Source organism: Dendrobates tinctorius, unplaced genomic scaffold (assembly GCF_039654945.1).
Source record: "Dendrobates tinctorius isolate UK_male_01 unplaced genomic scaffold, ASM3965494v1 ptg000007l, whole genome shotgun sequence".
In the NCBI taxonomy this organism is placed as follows: domain Eukaryota; kingdom Metazoa; phylum Chordata; class Amphibia; order Anura; family Dendrobatidae; genus Dendrobates; species Dendrobates tinctorius.
Window position 1 is genome coordinate 26,978,717 of NW_027361675.1, and position 21,364 is coordinate 27,000,080.

Below are 21,364 nucleotides of genomic sequence, written 5' to 3' on the forward strand. Positions count from 1 at the left end.
CTTGCAATAGGACAAGCTGGATGGCAAAACAAGTGCTAGTAATATCCCAAAAGTAATAGGAATGAAAAAATAACTTTTAACCATGCCAAAGGAGCTGAAAAGAAAAGTCTTGAATGAGGAAAAGAAGGGCTCAATTCTGGCTTTACTAGCAGAGGGATACAGTGAGCGTCATGTTGCCTCCATCCTTAACATTTCTAAGACGGCAGTCCATTACAACAAGGTCAAGCAGCAGACATTTGGGACAACAAAGCTACAGACCGGCAGAGGGCGAAAATGACTCTCCACTGACCGGAGAGTCAGTGGAGAAACAAAAAAAAAAAAAAAACCCTGGGATTGCACTTTTTTTGAAATTTCACCGCACTTGGAATTTTTTCCCGTTTTTGAGTGCACGACATGGTAAAACCAATGGTGTTGTTCAAAAGTACAACTCGTCCCGCAAAATACATGCCCTCACATGGCCATTTTGAAGGAAAAATAAAAAAAATTATGGCTCTGGGAAAAGGGGAGCAAAAAAAATAAATGCAAAACCAAAAGTAGCTCTAGTCGTTAAAGGGTTAATCCAGTTAAAATTTAAAAATGGCAAGTTTTAAGAAATATGTTAATTTCTGATTATTTAAAAAAAAACAACAAAAAAACCACAACATATCGACCTAAATTTACTGTATAATGTGTGACATAAAAACAATCTCAAAATCACAGGGATATGTTGATACATACTCTCCGTCAGCCGGTGCCCCCATACAAGATAAAATAGGATGTCGGCCAAACCTGTCACGAATGAGTCTGTTTATGGGGACCTTTACAGACAGGAGTGTTCTGGAATCTGTGTACTATGATACGTAGAGGCTGTAGAAGCCAAGCAATTCAACATTCTTACCCTCCATATGTCATTGTGGCAGGTGAGCTTACAATAGTCATGGCCAAAAGTTTTGAGACTTGACAAATTTTAGTTTCAGATTTTGCTGTTTCAGTCTTTTAGTCAGATGTTTCTATGGTTACAGAAGTGCATTTATAGCCATTTCTTAAGTTTTTACTCTTTTATTGACAAATACATCAGGTTTATACAAAGACTGAGCGAGTTTCAGGACAAGACTATTACCAGCACTTTGCGGCAGATTTGCACTGTCTGCTTTCTATCCTGCACCATTGCCAAAGTTTACAGTATTGACCCTTAATTATCAAGAGTTATACAATTCCCCCGGCATGTTGGATATCCACTTCTAGGCCAAATCGTGACTAGTAATGAGCGAGTATACTCGTTGCTCAGGTGATCTCCGAGTATTTTGGCGTGCTCGGAGATTGTTTCTGTCTGCAGCTGTGTGATTTGTGGTTGCTGGACAGGCTGAATACATGTGAGGAATGCCTGTTTGTTAGGGAATCTTCACATGTATTCAGCCTGTCCAGCAGCCGCAAATCATGCAGCTGAGGCGACCGAAAACGCCATCTCCGAGCATGCCAAAATACTCAGAGGACACCCGAGCAACGAGTATACTCGCTCCTCACTAGTGACAACCCATTCTTGCCTAATCTGTGCTGGCAGTGTTTCATGATTTGTGTGTCTGTTAGTCTATTCCATTTTGAGAATTGATAGTTTTCTTACTCATCTGATCACTAATCCTAACAATGCAGTTAGTGGAAATTGCCACCATAAAAACTGAAGTAGCAAACTTTGACAACCATAATTTGCGCCAGTCTCAAAACTTTTGACTCCGAATGTAGTAGTTATTAGTTATTTTAGCTTGTATTTTTTTTTCTAATTTATGTTCTATCTTAACAGGGTATAAATGAGAGTTACAAGCGCAATCTTCAAACTTTAGAAAAGTTTGTTATGGTGAAATTCCTCAAGGACTCCATGGTGGATCCTGTAGACTCTGAGGTTCATATAAGTTAATAGCCAGAATAATCCTAATTATTTTAATTTCTTAGTCTCAGCCCCAGGTTAGGAATGTTCATGACTGATTCTTTTTCTTCTAGTGGTTTGGATTCTATAGACCTGGACAAAGCAAAGAGACTATTGCATTACAAGAGAGTTCTTTGTATATAGAGGTAAAGGTCTAAATATTTATATTTTATCACCTTCCAAATTTTTGTGTAAAGCTCTTAAGACTTGTGTTGATATATTCGCTTTAAGCCAAATATACTGGCATATTTTAGTTTACTTTGTGATTCAAAACCTATGTTCATACAGTGCGTTGTGAAAGTATTCGGCTCCCTGGAACTTTTCAACCTTTTCCCCACACATCATGCTTCAAACATAAAGATACCAAATGTTGTTGATTCTTCACCAAAGATTTACAAGTGGGACACAATTGTGAAGTTGAACGAAATTTATTGGTTATTTTAAATTTTTGTGGAAATTCAAAAACTGAAACGTGGGGCGTGCAATATTATTCGGCCCCTTTAAAAAATACTTTGTTGCGCCACCTTTGGCTGCGATTACAGCTGCAAGTCGCTTGGGGTATGTCTCTATCAGTTTTGTACATCGAGAGACTGAAATTCTTGCCCATTCTTGTCCCTGCTGAAGAAAAGCAGGCCCAAACCATGATGCTTCCACCACCATGTTTGACAGTGGGGATGGTGTGTTCAGGGTGATGAGCTGTGTTGCCTTTACGCCAAACATATCGTTTGGCATTGTTGCCAAAAAGTTCGATTTTGCTTTCATCTGACCAGAGCACCTTCTTCCACATGTTTGGTGTGTCTCCCAGGTGGCTTGTTGCAAACTTTAAACAACACTTTTTATGGCTATCTTTGAGAAATGGCTTTCTTCTTGCCACTCTTCCATAAAGGCCAGATTTGTGCAGTGTACGACTGATTGTTGTCCTATGGACAGACTGTCCTACTTCAGCTGTAGATCTCTGAAGTTCATCCAGAGTGATCATGGGCCTCTTGGCTGCATCTCTGATCTGTCTTCTTGTTGGAGATGAAAGTTTAGAGGGATGGTCGGGTCTTGATAGATTTGCAGTGGTATGATACTCCTTCTATTTCAATATGATCGCTTGCTCAGTGCTCCTTGGGATATTTAAAGTTTTGAAAATCATTTTGTATCCAAATCCGGCTTTAAACTTCTCCACAACAGTATCACGGACCTGCCTGTTGTGTTCCTTGGTCTTCATGATGCTCTCTGTGCTTCAAATAGAACCCGGAGACTATCACACAGCAGGTGCATTTATACGGCGACTTGATTACACACAGGTGGATTATATTTATCATTATTAGTCATTTAGGACAACATTGGATCATTCGGAGATCCACAATGAACTTCTGGAGTGAGTTTGCTGCACTGAAAGTAAAGGGGCCGAATAATATTGCACGCCCCACTTTTCAGTTTTTTTAATTTTCACAAAAATTTAAAATAACCAATAAATTTCATTCAACTTCACATTTGTGTCCCACTTGTTGTTGATTCTTCACCAAAAATTTACATTTGGCATATTTATGTTTGATATGTGGGAAAAGGTTGAAAAGTTCCAGGGAGCCGAATACTTTCGCAACGCACTGTATACATGTCTTATGTGGTTATTCCGCGTAAGGATTAATTTACACAAACCGAACAGCAGCACTAAACAAATGCCGACTAGTAACTATTTTCTGATTGGCGGCTGTTTAAAAGCCTGTTTACACATTGTGAGGTAGCGCTGTCATTCAAGTAGGGGATACTCGCTCAGCAGCCACAAAATCAGATCCGACACAAGTTTTCCATAAAGACATTACAGTCCATGTGGTTTATTCAGCATAAACCCATAACAGCAACATAAAGTTCACTTAACAGTATAGCGTCCGTAACAGAGTTCAGCTCTGTTACTCTGTAGTCATACAGGTTATGCATACACAGGCTTTCTAGCCTCGGTTATCTCACCCACGTCACGGTAACCTCATGGTTCCTTTATCATGTTGCAGACGTCCCTTCCCTCCTAGGAACTAACAGGCACACGTTGCCATTACTCCCAGCCACTTCACAGGCTGTTAGCCAGGAAGCCCCATCTCAGCGGGACCTTCTACACTGGACCAACCGGATCCCAGCATTCACCCATGTGACCTACCCTGGCCACATTATATGGTTCATAGTCACGCCCACCGGGTCACATGACTATGACCTAATCACAGGTCCTTCGAACACTCACATTCTTTACAACAGTGTTCTTTATACACACCCCCTGGGTGGGTTTGTAAGTAACTGGCCCGCCCATCTCCCTAGTTACCTGGAGACTTCTCCCTGTCACATTAAAGCAGCACCTCAGCAGTATCACTGCTGATCAACACACAAGTCTCCATCTCAAATCCACCCACTTTGAGATACATAATGGCCATTCAGTATTCTGCCATTCATCCTTTCTCCCATTCATCCTTTCTCCTGGGACATCCACACAGCGCCCCCTAGCGGACACAGTGGTTACTACACCACAACAGTCTGACCACGCAAAATGATGCTGCCATTTTTCAAGGCAGCACAAGTCTTGTTTACTCAGGACAATGCGCTGTTGAGAACAATGATCTTTAAAAAAGCTGAAAAATCATTTCACTTGACAAACAAGAATTCTGTTTGTTCATCTTATGATCAGCAGCCTGTTTACACTGCAAAATTATTGTGAAAGGAGCTTTCATAGGAACGCAGGTCTACTAATCTTTCAGACTGTGAGACTTATCTGTAGAGGGAGGCACTTGGTTTGGTCAGCAGATATACAATTGTAGGGCGCAGAAATGGGGCTTTAGCTACTCCTAGCATTGCTGAAATGTAGGACGTTTACACTGCAATACTTGGATTGTTGTACTTGCCATAAAATAACTTTCTTGTTCAATTCATTGGGGACACAGTACTCTAGCTATAGGCCCTAGCACTAGGTAGAAAAAAAGTATTGGTTCTGCCCGTAGATTATACACAGTAGGAGAGCAACATGTCAATAAGGGGGAAGGAAATCCCAAAGATATCAGGACAACTGACCTCAGGTAAGGAAAAAGAATAAGGCTATGTTTACACTAGGCATTTTTCCAGCAAGTTTTACTTGTTTTTGTCATGCTACATTTGTCTCTTGTACCATAAAAAATGGAGCAATATATTCTGCAGTTAAATATAGCAAAGTTCATGTAAGTATGTCCAGAAAAGACTAGGCATAAACATCAAAACGCATAGTACCAAAAAAAAAGGAAATACTTGGACACAGGTATAAAAAAACACTGTCCACAAAGTAGTCTTTAGTGGGTGGAAAGATAAATGGATAACCAGAGATTACATAGTGCCAGTGCTTCTATAATCAGTAGCATCATACTACATGCATCCGTTTAAATAAACCTCCACTACCCATATAACCACTTATTTATAATATCATTGAAGAAAATATCATACTGACGGCAAATTGGCCAGTTAACTAAAGGTGTGTATACCCCTTTAAGGATGCATTAAAATTAGAAGTAGTGTGGCTCCACTAAATCCTACCTATTGTCCCCTTGTAGAACAGTAGGTCACCAGCCCCATGGGATCTCAGTGGGGGACCAAGTACCGTGGAACATTCAAAAGTAGTCCCATAGAGTTGGGAAGAAAGGAAAATCTGTAGTGCAGACTGGTACACAGTAGACTGCAGCACTATTCAACTTAGGCCTCCTATCATGTGAAAAACCTGAAGATATGGGGTTAATCTGCAGGTTAGTGTTGTGGCACTGCAGCATCTGCTCTTAGATGGGAGGAAATTAAATTTATCCCCCCCTCCCGGCAGTGTTCAGCATTTGGCGTTCAGTCACAGGGGCAGCGTCAGCATGGTTTGTTACCGCTCTGTGTATAGAAGGCGGCAGCTGTAACCGCGTACCTAGCACTGACTGACAGCAACTCTGCATTGAGGCCGGCTGTCAGTTCCCTTTTAAGCCTGAAACAGCACATGCCATGGTGTCACCTAATGAAACTCTGTGAAGGTGAGAACAGAAGCCCCTGTGGCAGCTTTCCATACCTGGGGTATGAAAGCCTAATGCCCAACTACCAGGATACTCTAGGAGCAGACCGAAAGGGAGGAACTGTACCCTTCACCTTGTAGGGTTCCATAATATTAAACCAACTGCATTATGAAATGATTGGTTAAAATTTTGCTGGACCATATTGTGGTCCCCTATGAGCCATGAAAAGAAATTGGAAAGCTGGCAGCTTTATGACAGACAAATAGAGGGAATGATGTCCTCATCACATCCAGGCAAGGCAGAGAATGCTTGGATGGGACAGAGATGGGGCTAGCAAGAGAATTTACTTCATAAATGCCAGCTGCAGTGACCAGCTTCTGAAGGAAAATGGCACAGGTTCTGAGAAGCCCTTGACCTGGTGATTTTTTTTTATTATAAATGAGCATCTGAAGGCTCAGAAAAGGAGTAGAGGCCACCAGGAATGCAGACTTACATGAAGGGAGCTTCCGGAAGATAGAACAAAGGATGGCCTGCCAGGTAACAAACTAGGGGACAGGCCCAAGCTTCAGCGTAGTGGACCACATCCTAAGGAGAAGGCTTGATTGCTAGCGCAGAGTAAGGTAGGACAGAAAAAGCAAGACTGGGATGTTATCTGCATTGACGTAAGACTTCAAGACAGGAAAAACAAGATGAAAGTATAGCAAACTAGTTTCAAGGAGTGATAATCGGGTAAACCACAAAAGTCCAAAGGTTCCTGATTTGACACCATAAGATAGATGTCAATGGTATACACATGATGCAAAAATTCCCACATCAAGAGAACCCCATTGATGAGACATTTGGAAGAAGATTCCACTCTTCTGGGTTTAGGGGCCCCTGACTGGAAAGAAAAAAACTTGAAGTGTAGATGCAGTGCTTCCCAGTGGATGAAGTGGAGGTGTGTGTGTACGCAATGTTAAATTTTCCTGGCTTGATCCTGCTCACATCACACTGTAAATCCTTTCAATATGGGCGTTGAATGTAGCAGGACTCACCAGCCACAGGTGGGTGAAGCAGGAGCAGCTGAGCCAAACATTCATATTGGTATAGCAGGTGCTGCTCTCCAATACTCTGTTCACACTGGAGTGAGTTTGGATCAGACTGCTTCCGTCATGCTGTACACTTCTATACAGATATTTAAATGACTGACTCTGCCATGAAGCACCAAGTGGCGGAACTTTGTTTTAACAGTCATTCTATGCTGACAGAGTCCCATTAAAAGAATATTGCTCATAGAATGTTAAGTTGAAAGGGACCTCCAGGGTCATTTTGTCCAACCCTCTGCTCAATTCAGCGCAGGATTCACTAAACCATCGCAGATTTTAGTCCAGCCTCTGAAGACTTCCATTGAAGGAGATCTCATTACTAGAGTTGAGCAAATATGTTTGGATTCGGTCACCGACTCTGAATTTGCCATTTCGGTACCCTATTCGTGCTGAATTTGTTTGACGATTATTCCGAATATACCGCCGATCGTAATCAGAACTGAATTTTTAAAACTTCGTTCAACTCTACTCATTACCTCTTGTGACAGCCTGTTCTACCCATTGATCACCCTCACTTTAAAAGTTTTTTCTAATATCTAATCTGTATTGTCTCCCTTTTGCTTCATTCAATTGCTTGTTTTTAATGTGCGGATGAGAATGATGATCCCTCAGGACTGTGTCATCCCTTCAGATATTTGTAGACAGCTATTAAGTCTCCTCTTAGCCTTCTTTTTTTGCAAGCTAAACATTCCCTGATCCTGTAACCGTTCCTCGTAGGACATAGTTTGCAGTCCTGGTAGCGCTTCTCTGAATTTGCTCCAGTTTTTCAATGTTTTTTTTTTTTAAATGTGCTTCCCAGAACTGGACGCAGTATTCCAGATGAGGCCTGACCGAGGAGTAGAGGGGGATATTTTCTTCATGTGATCTAGACTCTATATTCCTCTCAATACATCCTAGAACTGTTTGCCTTTTTTGCTGCTGCATCACACTGTTGACTCAGGTGGTTTGTGATCTATTAGTATACCCAATCTAGAATGACTTAACGCAAAGTTGGGAGGGGAGTGATGGCCTGAATGCAGAACAGGAGCTTTGCCCTATAATAGCATCTAGCTTTGTTACCACAAGGTATTACAGGAGCATTTTGGCAGTCAGAGGTTGCTCCCCCACACGGACCACTGAGTTGTTTCAACAGGAAGGTGGACTATCAAGGGAAAGGTGGAACTAGTGCAAGTCTGCATCATTAGGGGAATGTCAGATGAACTGGAGGCTTGCATGTTCAGGCCTGCTGACAGTATGGAAATGCAGGCAGAGTTCACTACAGATATTGGAAACGAGGGGTCGCTGGCGATCTGTTCCCCCTAACCCTAGCATAAATGGCACATAGGGCTGGAATGCCACTGTGAGGTAGAAAGCAAGCGGAGGTGAAATTGATCATTCTAGTTTGTAAACTGGTGTCGGTCTCCTAGTGGAAGGGTCTATAAAAGCGTGCCATTGTGTCACCCAATGAAGTTAAGCAAGTTTTTGTTATAGATATCTCAATGGTAAACCAGGAGCTATGCATTTAATTTTTTTTGTTTTTTCTGATGCTTTATCAATTTTTTTTGTCATAGGATCGTTTGGGTTTGAGAGAAATGGACAAAGTTGGAAAGTTGGTGTTTTTGGCCGCAGATGGAGACCACTTGCAGTTTTCAGAAAAATGGTTTAATGAGAACATCATACCATTCATCCGTTGACATTTTTCTTTTCTATTGAGACTGTTTTTGGTGCAAAGCGTCCACCAATTGCACTGGAGTAGTACAATTTAACTGATAGCTTTAACAGACATTAATCTGCAAATAACACTCCCTCTTTTTACAATCTTTACCAGGGAGGTTTTAGATTCCCCCCCCCCATGACATTGTTTTAACTGCTGTGGATGTGATTCTAGTTTTTTGGCTATATGAAATTTCCTATAATGCCAGGTTTAGAGGGCTCTAATGACTGCAAAAACCCAACTGCAGGCACACATGTCCGTAGGCATATAGTTGTAATAAGTCACTACCTAGTAGTACTCCTCTTGGGGGCCATTTTTTTCAGGATACAGCATTGTAAAAAAATAAGTAGTAGGTTAGATTTCAACATGTACAATTCTTTGTTTCAAAAGGAATTAAGTAGCTGCCAAAAGTTTCTGGGAGTTCTTATTTACCTCACTGTATAGGAAAAGACATCTGAATATATGACTAAGGTAGCCATGTATTAAACAGGACTAAATCGCCAACCGTTGACACAATTAGCAAACACAAAAGGGAGTAGAAGATGAAAAAATGTTATACATGTATCCAAAGTAACAAATTGAAGTATATTCACATTCCCTCACCTCTGTGGATCCAGCACAGGCAGTTTTGATGGTCTGTGCAAGCTCTGGAAATGACTGCGTTGTCCAGATTTTACAGAAACACTGGAGCCTGTGCTTGTTGGGTTGTTCTCATCAGTTACCTGCTGTGGCTAAAGTAACATTGACTGGCTCTTCTAGCACCTAACCATTGCCTTCTACATTGCTGTGCCATCTGGACTGTGATCACTTCAGGAACTTGTGCAATCCACCAGATCTGCCTGTGCTCGATCAACAGCGTTGATGGCAGAATATGCCTCTGATTTTGGTAAAATTCCTAACACTAGTAAATATATTTAATTAGATATGTTTTAAGCTGGCCATACACATTAGGTACATGGAAAAAAATTCCCCAGAGGCTTATATCCTTGTCACATTTCCCATCATTTACATGCATGTTTGTGGGCACACAGTAATCAACTCAATCTATTTTCTAGAGCTGGTCACCAGCCAAATATTTTCTAATAGAAAAAAAAAACAAACTACAGCATCTCTGCTTTGTGAATTTGAAGAAATCTGTACACAAATGTGGTGTAGGTTTTTAAGCTACAGCAAGTCAATTCTATGTGCTGATCAGTAGAGTTTCATAGGTATGTCATAAGTCCAAAATGAGATCTATACACCGTCACACCTGTGTTCCCTTGCCCGGTCTGCTGCTGATCACTGTACCATCCATCCTGTAAAACATCTCGACTCAACACAAATCATCATTGCAGGAGGCAGTGTTGCACAGATTGGTAGAAGTGTCATGAATATGCCATGGTTGGCAAGTACTAGCTTTAAAGGGTTTGTCTAGCAAAAATAAGTTATCTAGGTGAAGGATAACTTAGCGATCGGTGGGTGTCTGACTGCTGTGACCCACACTTGTTGGCAGAATGAGGAATTTTTATCCCAGTTACAAAATACAGCAATGCTGTTCCAGTCATTTGCTATGGGGCTTCCGGAAAAAGCTAAGTGCAGAGCTCGGCAGCCCCATAAGGTACAAATAGAGTGGTGGTCAAGCATGCGCATTGTCACTCCTTTCTAATGGGGAGAAAAGTTCCCTGTTCTGCTGATCGATAGTGGCTATCACTTACTGGTTGTCTGGGGGAAAAAGCAAGTTAATAGAGCCATGGTGTTGTGTTGTTGGAAGCCATTCCCTTTCCCTCATAAAAACAAAACACTTATTTTCCTTTATTTTGAATCTTTAATAAAATGCTTGATTTGTAAACTTGTGTATTCCACAGTCTGTGCAAGGACTGCGTCTGTTCCCTTAATAGCAGAGCAGAACCTGCTTACAACATGTTCAGTACACATTGGCATTATATTAGTTTAGGATCAATACAGAAGTGACAGGCCAGGACAGTAATTCAAAGAGGGAAAACCATTGCATATTTCTGAAAATACTTATGTATAAAAAGTAAACCCTGGAAGTGCTGAAAAGCGTCGGCCAATAGTCAGGAGTTGTATTATTCCCTGTGTATGAAATGAACAAGATCCATTTGCAAAGTGCTCATTAGCGATTTAAACTTTGGTCCAATTAATATTTTACAGGTCATCCAGCCACTACCCAGAATTACGTTTATGACAGTCACAGCCTCTCCCTTTTAATTGGCACAGGAGGGTTAGGACAGCAGATTAGCATAAGCAGCTCTCAGTGGACTTCTGGCACTAATTAGGTGTGGTACAGTAGGACATTATCAGAATAGAGCTGTGAGGATCGGGTCTCTACCTACAGCTAGAGTAATCCTCAAGAAAGAAGCAGCAGAGAGAATACAGATGGCTGGAGAGGACATGGTGTCCAGCCCATGTCCCTGCAGGCGGGTGGTTACTGCTTCTACCCTGCTATCTCAGTCACTGTAGTCACCAGCTTCTCACCATTCCAAACAGTCTTGAACTGTTCTGGTACTGGAAACTCACTCTGCAATAAAGCAAAGTACATAATTAGGAGCTATAGAACAGAAGAATTAGCAAGCAGACAAAGCTACCATTTGTCCATTTGAAAAATGTCCACTAAGAAATCAGACATGCTATATACTTCTAAAAAGAATAAAAAAAAAACCCAAACATTTAACGGCAATGCAATGGACAGGCAAGCCATACTTACAAATTCCCCTCCACTGCCTGGGACCAAAATATTCATTTCTGAAGATTTGGCGCTGATTATCTCACACTTAAGGCTGTCCTTGCTTAGATAGACATGACAGCCATCAGTCTTATTGATGGATATTGTTGGCACTTTACCCAACACCTAAGAAAAAAAACACAATTGTAAATCACTCTGTATGGTGAATGACGACGTTACACCCAGCCTACTACTCAGATGAGGCGCTGGCAGATTGGAGGAGGTTTACAGGGCTCCGGTCTGGTCCTATGAATCTTTCTGCTCAACCAATTAATACATTTAAACACTTAATTTTAATAAAAATGATTTACAAAGGTCATTTATGTCCACAGTTCCTATGCAGACAGGTGTCTACTCAGAGACTTAAAAAAAAAAGTCAGGATCCATTTATCCCCTGCTTAATACAAATATACACATTCTGTAAAATTACCAAAATGTAGGAGATGGATGGAAAAGTGACTGTATATACAGACCCAGTGTAGTCTAATCATAGTTTTAAACCATGGAAATACATTGGCCTGCATAGCAATTTACAAACGAAACGGTTTCTAATCAAAATTACAGTTGTGCTCAAAAGTTTACATACCCCGGTAGAAATTTTGCTTTCTTGGCCTTTTTACAGAGAATATGAATGATAACCCCAAAACTTTTTCTCCACTCATGGTTAGTGGTTGGATGAAGCCATTTATTGTCACATTACTGTGTTCTCTCTTTTTAAACCATGATGGCAACCCAAAATATCCAAATGACCCTGATCAAAAGTTCACATACCCCATTTAATATCCCATGTGCTTGTTCCTAGGAAGCGGTGTCTGGACTATACGACTTGACAGGTCACGCTTCACAAGGTGAAATGTTACCCTTGGATCCCGGTCAGGCGTCTCTCACCCAGCCAATCCAGATCTCTCACTTTGCACTGATGAGGGGCAGTACCCCGAAACAGTGTCTGCAAATTGAGATTTTGGTTTTGGCTTTTATCCTACGTCCTGTGACAAGGCTAGTGAATATTGACTTTTTGCTAGTTCCTATAAGTGGCACTAGAGTTCTAGTCCTCTTCCCTTCTGAAGAGACTATAGACTATACGATGTACCCCCTTTTTTAGCAACAGTTTTTCTTGCTAAAAAGTGCATCTAGTAATCAAAAAAATAAGGTAATTTAAATTATTTTCACTACAATTTACTATTGACCACTGCAGTTTTCCACAACTGGGTTAAGCTGCAAAGTTGGATTAGTTTTGTGAAAATAAAAGGCAATCTATAGACTTATGATATTGCTTTGTAAATAGACTTTTGAAACAGTTTGAGGGGTTTCCAAGTTTTAGGATGAAAGTCTACATTTACTGTGTGACTTCTGAATCCTTACAGTGTGCGCACCACACGCTGTCAGGATTCTCTGGTATCGTTGGAGAACGCAGGCGGGTAAGTATGTGATAGGATGTGTGCGGCCAGTCTCAATACAACAGATTTTCATCCCAAACCTGGACAACCCCTTTAATACTTACGATATTCATACTTCCTCAAACAATTACTGAATGTTCTTCCAGCAATATAATTTAAGCAGCAAGTTTACTCAGCTCAATTCATAACCAAACCACAAACAGATACTAAAGAGAGAAGTATAACGCAAAACTGACTTGCTCAATATCTTTAGCCAGTGATGGTCACCATCTCCCATCCCATTAGCTACAACAGAGAAAAGTAGCCATCACTTCCAGAAATACAAGCCAATCTTAAGTTTGAAAAAAGTCAAAACTGTGATGGTCCAGTTTGGCTACTCTGCTCTTCTATTCAATAGCTAAAGCACAAACTGAAAGAATACAAAAAAATATAATAAATCATACCTGCACTTTAACATCACGAGCATTAATGATTTCCACAATACCTACGGCATCTTCAAACACTAAGCCGAGCTTCTTGCAGTTGTCTGCAGGAATTTAATACAGAGGTTATAAGACTAAGAAATAAATTAGAACTACCATATTTTTCGGATTATAAGACGCACTTTTTCCCCAAAAAATTTCCACCGCCAAACACCCACAGAGGCGCATATCGGAACACTCCCTCATCCCAGCCTGCAGCAACGCCCCACTCTTGCCTCCTCCAGCAGTGACCCTGGGACCCCGCTTCACCACAGCCACCACCACCCGGGTAAGCAATAAGACAAAATGGTGGTGCTTCTTATCCATTAATAAAAAAAAAGTTTTTTTATCCACCTCAAAATTTGGGGTGCATCTTATAATCCGCAAAATAGGGTATATCTTTTGTGCTTACATTTTTTTTTTTTTTTTGCTTACTTACCTACAGTAATGGAGTTTATCTTTCCCTTGACTTGCAGGGTGCTGTTCACACATTTGTATACATAAACCACCTGCTTAAGCTCAGTGTCACTTATCACCAAATTAGATGCATTGTCCTGGTTTTCCTGTGAAGACAAGACAGTTTATATGAATGAGAGTGTCAGCCAAATAGCTAGTAGTCTTCAGTAGATGGATGGCTCCAGGAGTTTAGCACCATAAAGAGATGGTGCGACTTCTGGCAGGCTTCATCTAAAGGTGTCCATACACCATAAAAAGATATTGGCCAAATCAATGGTTTGTAGAGACAACGCTTTACTGCATTTTTTATTTAGGAGAAAGCCTTTGCATGACACATCTGGCAGTGGCTTATGTTCCGGGAGAGTAAAAGAACTGGGAATATAAAATTCAAGCTGCCTGATCTGCACTCCCCTGACATCTATCAGGAGCACCTATAGACGTGCATTTGTAGGACTTTAAACCCTTTGGGATTGTTCATGCCTAGATTTTTTTTTGCCATTTTTACAGAACGAGCAAAGTCAATGAGACTCCTGAAATATCATGCACATACTGCTTATTTCCTCCTTGCAGATTTCAACCAAAGTTTTTTCTCAAATCTGCAACATGTCATTTCTTTCAGAGTTTTTGTAGCAGTTTTCACCTGTTCACATGGGGAAAAAAATCACATTAAAAAGCATATTTTTTCAGCCAACACTTGTTTTTGCAGCAAAAAAATATGCTGCAAATACTTATCTCTCCACTGAATATTGATATAGCTTCAAGTTTTTCATTTTTTACAAGGGTTAATGGGAGAAAATGGACCCCAAAATTTGTTGCGCAATTTCACACAAGTGGCAATACCCCATATGTGGTCAAAAACTGCTGTTTGGGCACACATCGAGGCTCAGAGGTTAAAAAGCGTCATTTGATTTTTGGAGGGCAAATTTGACTGATATAAATTGTGATCATCATGTAACATTCCTAGATTACCTGAGGTCTACAAGTTACCCCATTTTCTAAACGAGACCCCTCAATGAATTGATAAAGGAATGTGGTGATCATTTTGAAATCTCAGGTGCTATTTCAATTCCAATTTCTCCCAAATCCATGAGTAGTTGGAATCTACCGTTTGGTCACAGCAGGATTTAGAGGGAAGGGAGGACATTTGACACTTGCAATGGAGATCTGCTGGAATAATATGGAGGCGCAATTTGCAGAGACCCTATAGTGCTAGAAGAGCAGAAAAATTACCCCATTTTTTTAACCTAGATCTATCTCTTGATGAATTCACCAAATTGTGCAGTGACAATTTTGACCTCATAGGCATTTTCTAAGAACAAAAAAAACATGCAGTGGATGCTACAGCGTTAAAATTGAAAATATTCCAGCTTCGTGCTAAATTCATTGGCCCAGATTCATTAAGACCGGTTATTTTCTTGCTGGAGTTAAACCTCTTTATGAATCTTGATTGTCTGACGAGTGGAATGCGCCTCCAATTGCCAATCCAGAAATCAGACCCCAATCAGCGACAGGTCTGAGATTTGTCATTCTAAATACCACAGCTCATCACAAATTAGATGAGCTGTGGTGTCGCATCCCTATCCGGGAAACTTGTGACAATGTCAAAAGAATTCAAAATATTGGTGTAACTCAGAGTTGTGCCAAAGTTTTGTGTCTTATCATTAGACAATTTCTTTTTCTATGTAAAGCACACCAGGTGTATGAAAAAGTTTTCATACAAAAAACAGGCTTTATGAAAATTAAAAACCAGATATCCCCAAAATACACTGAAGCCATGACATTAGGATGTAAATACAATCCCCAATGGGTAACCCTCACGTGTAAATCTATGGACACTGATCCATTACCTGTAATAAGGCAAGTATATATTGGAAATAACACAAAGCCGTACAAAATGTGTCCAAATCACATATAATACGCAAGATCAAAGCTGATCAATAGTCCACAGTCTAAGATATCTATAGAAAGCTCATATGTATCCAATCACATGTAATCACAGATAGCACAAGTATCACTTAGATAATGCAAGAAGGATCTACCATAGAAACAAATAAGTATCCCATGTGACACAATATAATGTGGGAATAAGCCCACTATACACACATCTATGATGAAAAAATGAAAAAGCAGCACAAAAAAAAGAAAAAAAGCGGGTGCACGCTTCCAGGCATATACCAAACCTCAAAACTATCCATCAGAAATGAAAGCAGCATGCCATGGAGACTTCAATGGGAGTGTAGTTTATTAGCCCATCCCCGGATATGTGCTCATACAGTGCGACGTTTCGGTCCCAAAGGGTATACGGATCTTTCTCAAGCACAGATATCTAAATATACATAACCATAAATAAAGCCCTAATGACAATGCAAATGCGTACCACTTAGAAAGTGCAAGGAGGGTATATACCATCAAAGTGTGGAGCCCATAAATAAAGGACCCAGTGTGCCAGGCAATATAATTTCAGTGGAAATGAACTCTATGCATATCGTAGCTATCGAGCAGCTTCATCAGAGCATTATGGCACATGACAGTGTAGTCCCTAAAGGTCCTTCTTAAAGGGAAGGTGCCGTGTTTTTTCATAATTTAATGTAAAAAAGAAAATAGTATAAAAAGATATTGTCCCCTAAGCTCGACTCAGTGGTGTGTATGGTTTTTTTTTTTTTTTTTTACTATATTAATGCAGCCATTGGGGGCTGCCATCGTACCTTTCTGGCTGCTGAACGACACTTTCCATGCTCATTTACAGCAGTCCCTGGGCATAAGACACAAGAGTCGGCTGCCGACCCTATCTGTATCATTGCAGCAGCATCAGCTGTGAACTGGGCACACCTCTGTGGGCGGGCGCCATTTTGTTAGAGCCCGGGGCTTTCCTTTTAGCTCTATTTACACTCTATTGCAAGCCCTGGATGCTGTACTGTTCCAGCATAACAGGGTTTGGATGTTCACTCTGCACATACCAGCTGCAGGAGAGGATACAGGACGAGCTCCTGGAGACCGAGCTGCTCTTTCCAAAACACCAGACCAGCTGCAGCCCCTGCACTTGCAAAACATAGGAGGAGCTGCTCCCTTCTCTTTCAAAACACTTGGCCATCTGCTGGACATCTAATCCTCTCCTGTGTGATACTGACTGCTGAGCCGTGTATCTAGTCCTATCCTGTGAGATAGCCTGCTGAGCCGTGTATCTAATCCTCTCCTGTGTGATACTGACTGCTGAGCCGTGTATCTAGTCCTATCCTGTGAGATAGTCTGCTGAGCCGTGTATCTAATCCTCTCCTGTGTGATACTGACTGCTGATCCGTGTATCTAATCCTATCCTCTGTGATAGGATTAGATACACGGATCAGCAGACTATCACAGAGGATAGGATTAGATACACGGATCAGCAGACTATCCTGTGTGATACTGTCTGCTAAGCCATGTATCTAATCCTCTCCTGTGTGATACTGACTGCTGAGCTGTGTATCTGATCCTATCCTGTGTGATGCTGACTGCTCAGCCGTGTATCTAATTCTCTCCTGTGTGATACTGTCTGCTGAGCCGTGTATCTAATCCTATCCCGTGTGATACTGCTATCCTGAAATACTCTGTGCTGCTGTCACCCTGCTGGTTTTATGTGTGATCTACATGGTGGTATGATCTATATGGCGGCATTATGTGTGAACTATATGGTGGTATTGAGTGTGAACCCTATGGCAGTATTATCAGCTAAAAGGGGACCCATTATAGGGTGGTGCTGGCTGAGCACCTGCACACGGGTCAGAGGTAATATGTGCAGTCAGGGGAGGGCTGGTGAGGCAGCTGAAGAAAGGGGTCTTATTTTTATCGTTACTGTATGGCTACATTTCCCCTCATCCTGCTTCCCAGCGTCACCCCGGACTGCGCCTGTCGCCTCACTTTCACACATCGCCTGGACAGGATCTGAGGAGGGGAATGGGGTCTTTGCATGCAAAGTCTGGATTAGAACAGGCCATCAATCAGCAGAAATGTTTCCTGGATTTCTGTGGTGCTGTCACCCTGCTCCTCCCCCATATATCTCCCTCTGTGCCCCCCCCATAGACCAGCACACTGCTCTCCTGAAATACTCTGTGCTGCTGTCACCCTGCTCCCAGAATTCTTGCTGCCTGCCATCCTCGGTGACCCAAGACCCCATTCCTCTCCTCAGATCCTGTCCTGGCGATGTGTGAAAGCGAGGCGACAGGGGCCTGATGTATGGTGGAAGGAGCAGGGTGACAGCAGCACAGAGTATTTCAGGAGAGCAGTGTGCTGGTCTATGGGGGGCACCCTGTTCGGTGCCAGGGATTGTACATAGAGCGCTGTGTTTTATACACATGGATGGACCGTCTGCTTCACAGAAATCCAGGAAACATTTCTGCTGATTGATGACCTGTTCTGATCCAGACTTCGCATGCAAAGACAGTCAGTAACTTTGCAGGCCCCATCAAAGTGGCTTGCTCACTGTGTTCCTAGATGTCATCCTCTCTTTTCCCTTAGCAAACACCCAGAAGGGGAGGAGAGGGGTGACACCACACCCATGTCAGCAGATTCCACCCATAATTACTGCAGGGCAGTAATGTGAGCTAGTTGTACACTAGGTTTTTGCGCCAAATTTCAGTAGCTGCTCCCCCTAGTGTTAACAAGTGGAAATGCCAAACTTTTTAAAATTATTTTTCATATTTTACAAAATTAAAAACAAAATGATATTTTTTTTAAGAAAATGTAAACATTAATTCTTTACATTTTTTCAATCGCTGAAAAAAAATTTTTTTGGATGGCACCTTCCCTTTAAGCAGTTTTAAACCTTGGAATTTAAATGCTGGGGGCCTGCAAGAGTGAGGGCCCCTGGGCAAGTGACTAGTTTGCTCTCCGCTCACCCCATCCCCTCCAAGTACCGGTCCTGAAACTAGGGCTTATTTTTGGAGTAAGGCTTATATTTCAAGCATACTAAAAAATCCTGTCAAATCATGCTAGGGCTTATTATTTGGGGGAAAATATTGGGGAAAATACGGTATTATCTTCATCCTCTGCAATGCTGGTTGTCCAACATGCCTAATCAAGTCCCAAAGAACTTTTGGTCGTGCATTCCTAGGACGAGAAGTGGTCTGCACCATAATTTGTCCACTATTGCCCTTGTCAAGGATCAATCATAGTCACTTCGCTAACAAAGTACAGTAATATGTCTCTAAATTGGCATTATGCCACAACTTAATCTACTGCAGCTCCAAGCTTGATGGACAGCTAGGCCATAATACCTGAATGATTCCTTTGCCTACAACTTTTTTTTTCCCCATCCTTTTAACTACAGTTACCACAGACCACACCAAGACATATCTCTGATTACTCCATTGCATACTTACCACCTTCCATTTCTTTCCTTCTAGTTCAAGCACTGGTGGTTCCTTCTTTGGAGCTGGTTTGCATGCAGGAGAACCAATGCTTGTTGGTTTAGGACTTGTAAATGGTTTAGGTCCGCTTCGGATTGGACCGCTCTGAGACTTTAAAGCAGGATTTTTGTGAGTCTTCATATCTTCAGGCACATGTTTCAGAGCTAGAATCCATTAGAGAAGCAAATCGTTATGACTGTCACATCACTTATTGGAGGAATAATATTGTATGTGCACTGGTATTCTCTGTACACCAACAATGCTCATCTCAAGATTCACAATGCAGACTCTGCCCTTGTATACCTTATGCTCATGGAATAAAAGAAAAAAAACTATTTCAAATTCCATCATGTTTTATAATAAAGCATACACACGTGGTCAAAATTGTTGGTACCCCTCGTTTAATCACAGAAAACCCCACAATGGTCACAGAAATAACTTGAATCTGACAAAAGTAATAAATAAAAAAAATATGAAAATTAACAAAATTAAAGTCAGACATTGCTTTTCAACCATGCTTCCACAGAATTTAAAAGAAAAAATAAAACTCATGAAATAGGCCTGGAAAGAAATGATGGTACCCCTGAAAATAATGTGACAAAAGGGACATGTTAAATCGCAGTGTGTCCAATAATTAGCATCACAGGTGTCTACAATCTTGAATCAGTGAGTGAGTTTGTATAAAGGGCTGCAGATACTCTCTGTGCTGTTTGGTGACATGGAGTGCATCACACTCAACATGGACCAGAGGAAGCGAAGGAAAGTTGTCTCAGGAGATTAGAAAGAAAATTATAGACAAACATGTTAGGGTATGTGCACACGTTGCTGATTCCATTGCAGATTTTTCCGTGTGGATTCTGCAGAATCCGCAGGTAAAATGACCTACGTTTTACCTGTGGATTCCCTGCGGATTTTGCTTGCGTTATTATACCTGCGGATTCCTATATTGGAATTGGTGTAAAAACGCTGCATATTCCGCACAAAGAATTGACATGCTGCGGAAAATAAACCGCTGCGTTTCTGCGTGGAATTTTCCACAGCGGTTTTTGTTTTCGATAGGTTTACATGGTACTGTACACCACATGGAAAACTGCTGCGGATCCGCAGGGCCAAATCCGCAATGTGTGCACATACCCTTAAAGGTAAAAGTTATAAGACCATCTCCAAGCAGCTTGATGTTCCTGTGACTACAGTTGCACATATTCAGAAATTTAAGCTCCATGGGACTGTAGCCAACCTCCCTGGACGTGGCCGCAGGAGGAAAATTGATGATAAATCAAAGACAAATAATACGAATGGTAACAAAAGAGCCCAGAAAAATTTCTAAAGAGATTAAAGGTAAACTTCAAAAACTTAAGGATCAGTGTCAGATCACACCATCCTTCGTTGTATGAGCCAAAGTGGACTTCATGGAAGACTACCAAGGAGGACACCACTGTTGAAAAAAAAAATTAAAATCATAAAAAAGGCTGGCATTTGTCAAACTACATTATGACACAAGTCACAAAGCTTCTGGGATAATGTCCAATGGACAGATGAGACAAAAATGGAACTTTTTGGCAAGGCACATCAGCTCTATGTTCACAGATGAAAAAAATGAAGCATATCAAGAAAAGAACACTGTCCCTATTGTGAAACATGGAGGAGGCTCTTATGTTCTGGGACTGCTTTTCTGCATCTGGCACAGGGCGTCTAGAATCTGTGCAGGGTACAATGAAATCTCAAGACTATCAAGGGATTCTAGAGAGAAATGTGCTGCCCAGTGTCAGAAAGCTTGGTCTCAGTCATAGGTCATGGGTCTTGCAACAGGATAATGACCCAAGACATACAGCTAAAGACACGCAAGAATGGCTAAGAGGAAAACATTGGACTATTCTGAAGTGGCCTTCTATGAGCCCTGACCTAAATCCTATTGAGCATCTTTGGAAAGAGCTTAAGCATGCTGTCTGGAAAAGGCAACCTTCAAACATGAGACAACTGGAGCAATTTGCTCTTGAGGAGTGGGCCAAAATACCTGCTGAGAAATGCAGAAGTCTCATGGACAGTTACAGGAATCGTTTGATTGCCTCAAACGGTTGTGCATTAAAATATTAAGTTAAAGGTACCATCATTTCTGTCCAGGCCTATTTCAGGAGTTTTATTTTTTTTAAAAATTCTGTGGAAGCATGGCTGAAAAGCAATGTCTGACTTATATTTGTTCATTTTAATAGATTTTCGATTTAGTATTACTTTTGTGACCATTGTGGGTTTTTCTGTCATTAAACGAGGGGTACCAACAATTTTGACCAC

General features: G+C 41.3%; 2 protein-coding genes across 7 annotated transcripts in view; one reads left to right on the top strand and one right to left on the bottom strand.

Moving 5' to 3' along the window:
* Window positions 1–10,486, top strand: part of PPT1 (palmitoyl-protein thioesterase 1) — a 40,251-nt gene extending 29,765 nt beyond the window's left edge. For 2 of the 3 annotated variants that reach the window (XM_073572942.1, XM_073572940.1), the window contains exons 7-9: window positions 1,778–1,876; window positions 1,975–2,046; window positions 8,516–10,486. In XM_073572942.1, coding sequence (XP_073429043.1) covers window positions 1,778–1,876; window positions 1,975–2,046; window positions 8,516–8,638 — 294 coding nt within the window. In that variant the 3' untranslated portion in view covers window positions 8,639–10,486. The remainder of the gene's footprint in view (window positions 1–1,777; window positions 1,877–1,974; window positions 2,047–8,515) is intronic. The other variant, XM_073572941.1, reaches the window with a different exon arrangement.
* CAP1 (cyclase associated actin cytoskeleton regulatory protein 1) overlaps window positions 10,440–21,364 on the bottom strand; it is a 28,803-nt gene continuing 17,878 nt past the window's right edge. For all 4 annotated transcript variants that reach the window (XM_073572936.1, XM_073572937.1, XM_073572939.1 and 1 more), the window contains exons 9-13: window positions 19,049–19,239; window positions 13,678–13,801; window positions 13,221–13,303; window positions 11,363–11,506; window positions 10,440–11,176 (exon numbers count right to left, since the gene is read on the bottom strand). In XM_073572936.1, the coding sequence (XP_073429037.1) occupies window positions 11,093–11,176; window positions 11,363–11,506; window positions 13,221–13,303; window positions 13,678–13,801; window positions 19,049–19,239 (626 nt within the window). In that variant the 3' untranslated portion in view covers window positions 10,440–11,092. The remainder of the gene's footprint in view (window positions 11,177–11,362; window positions 11,507–13,220; window positions 13,304–13,677; window positions 13,802–19,048; window positions 19,240–21,364) is intronic.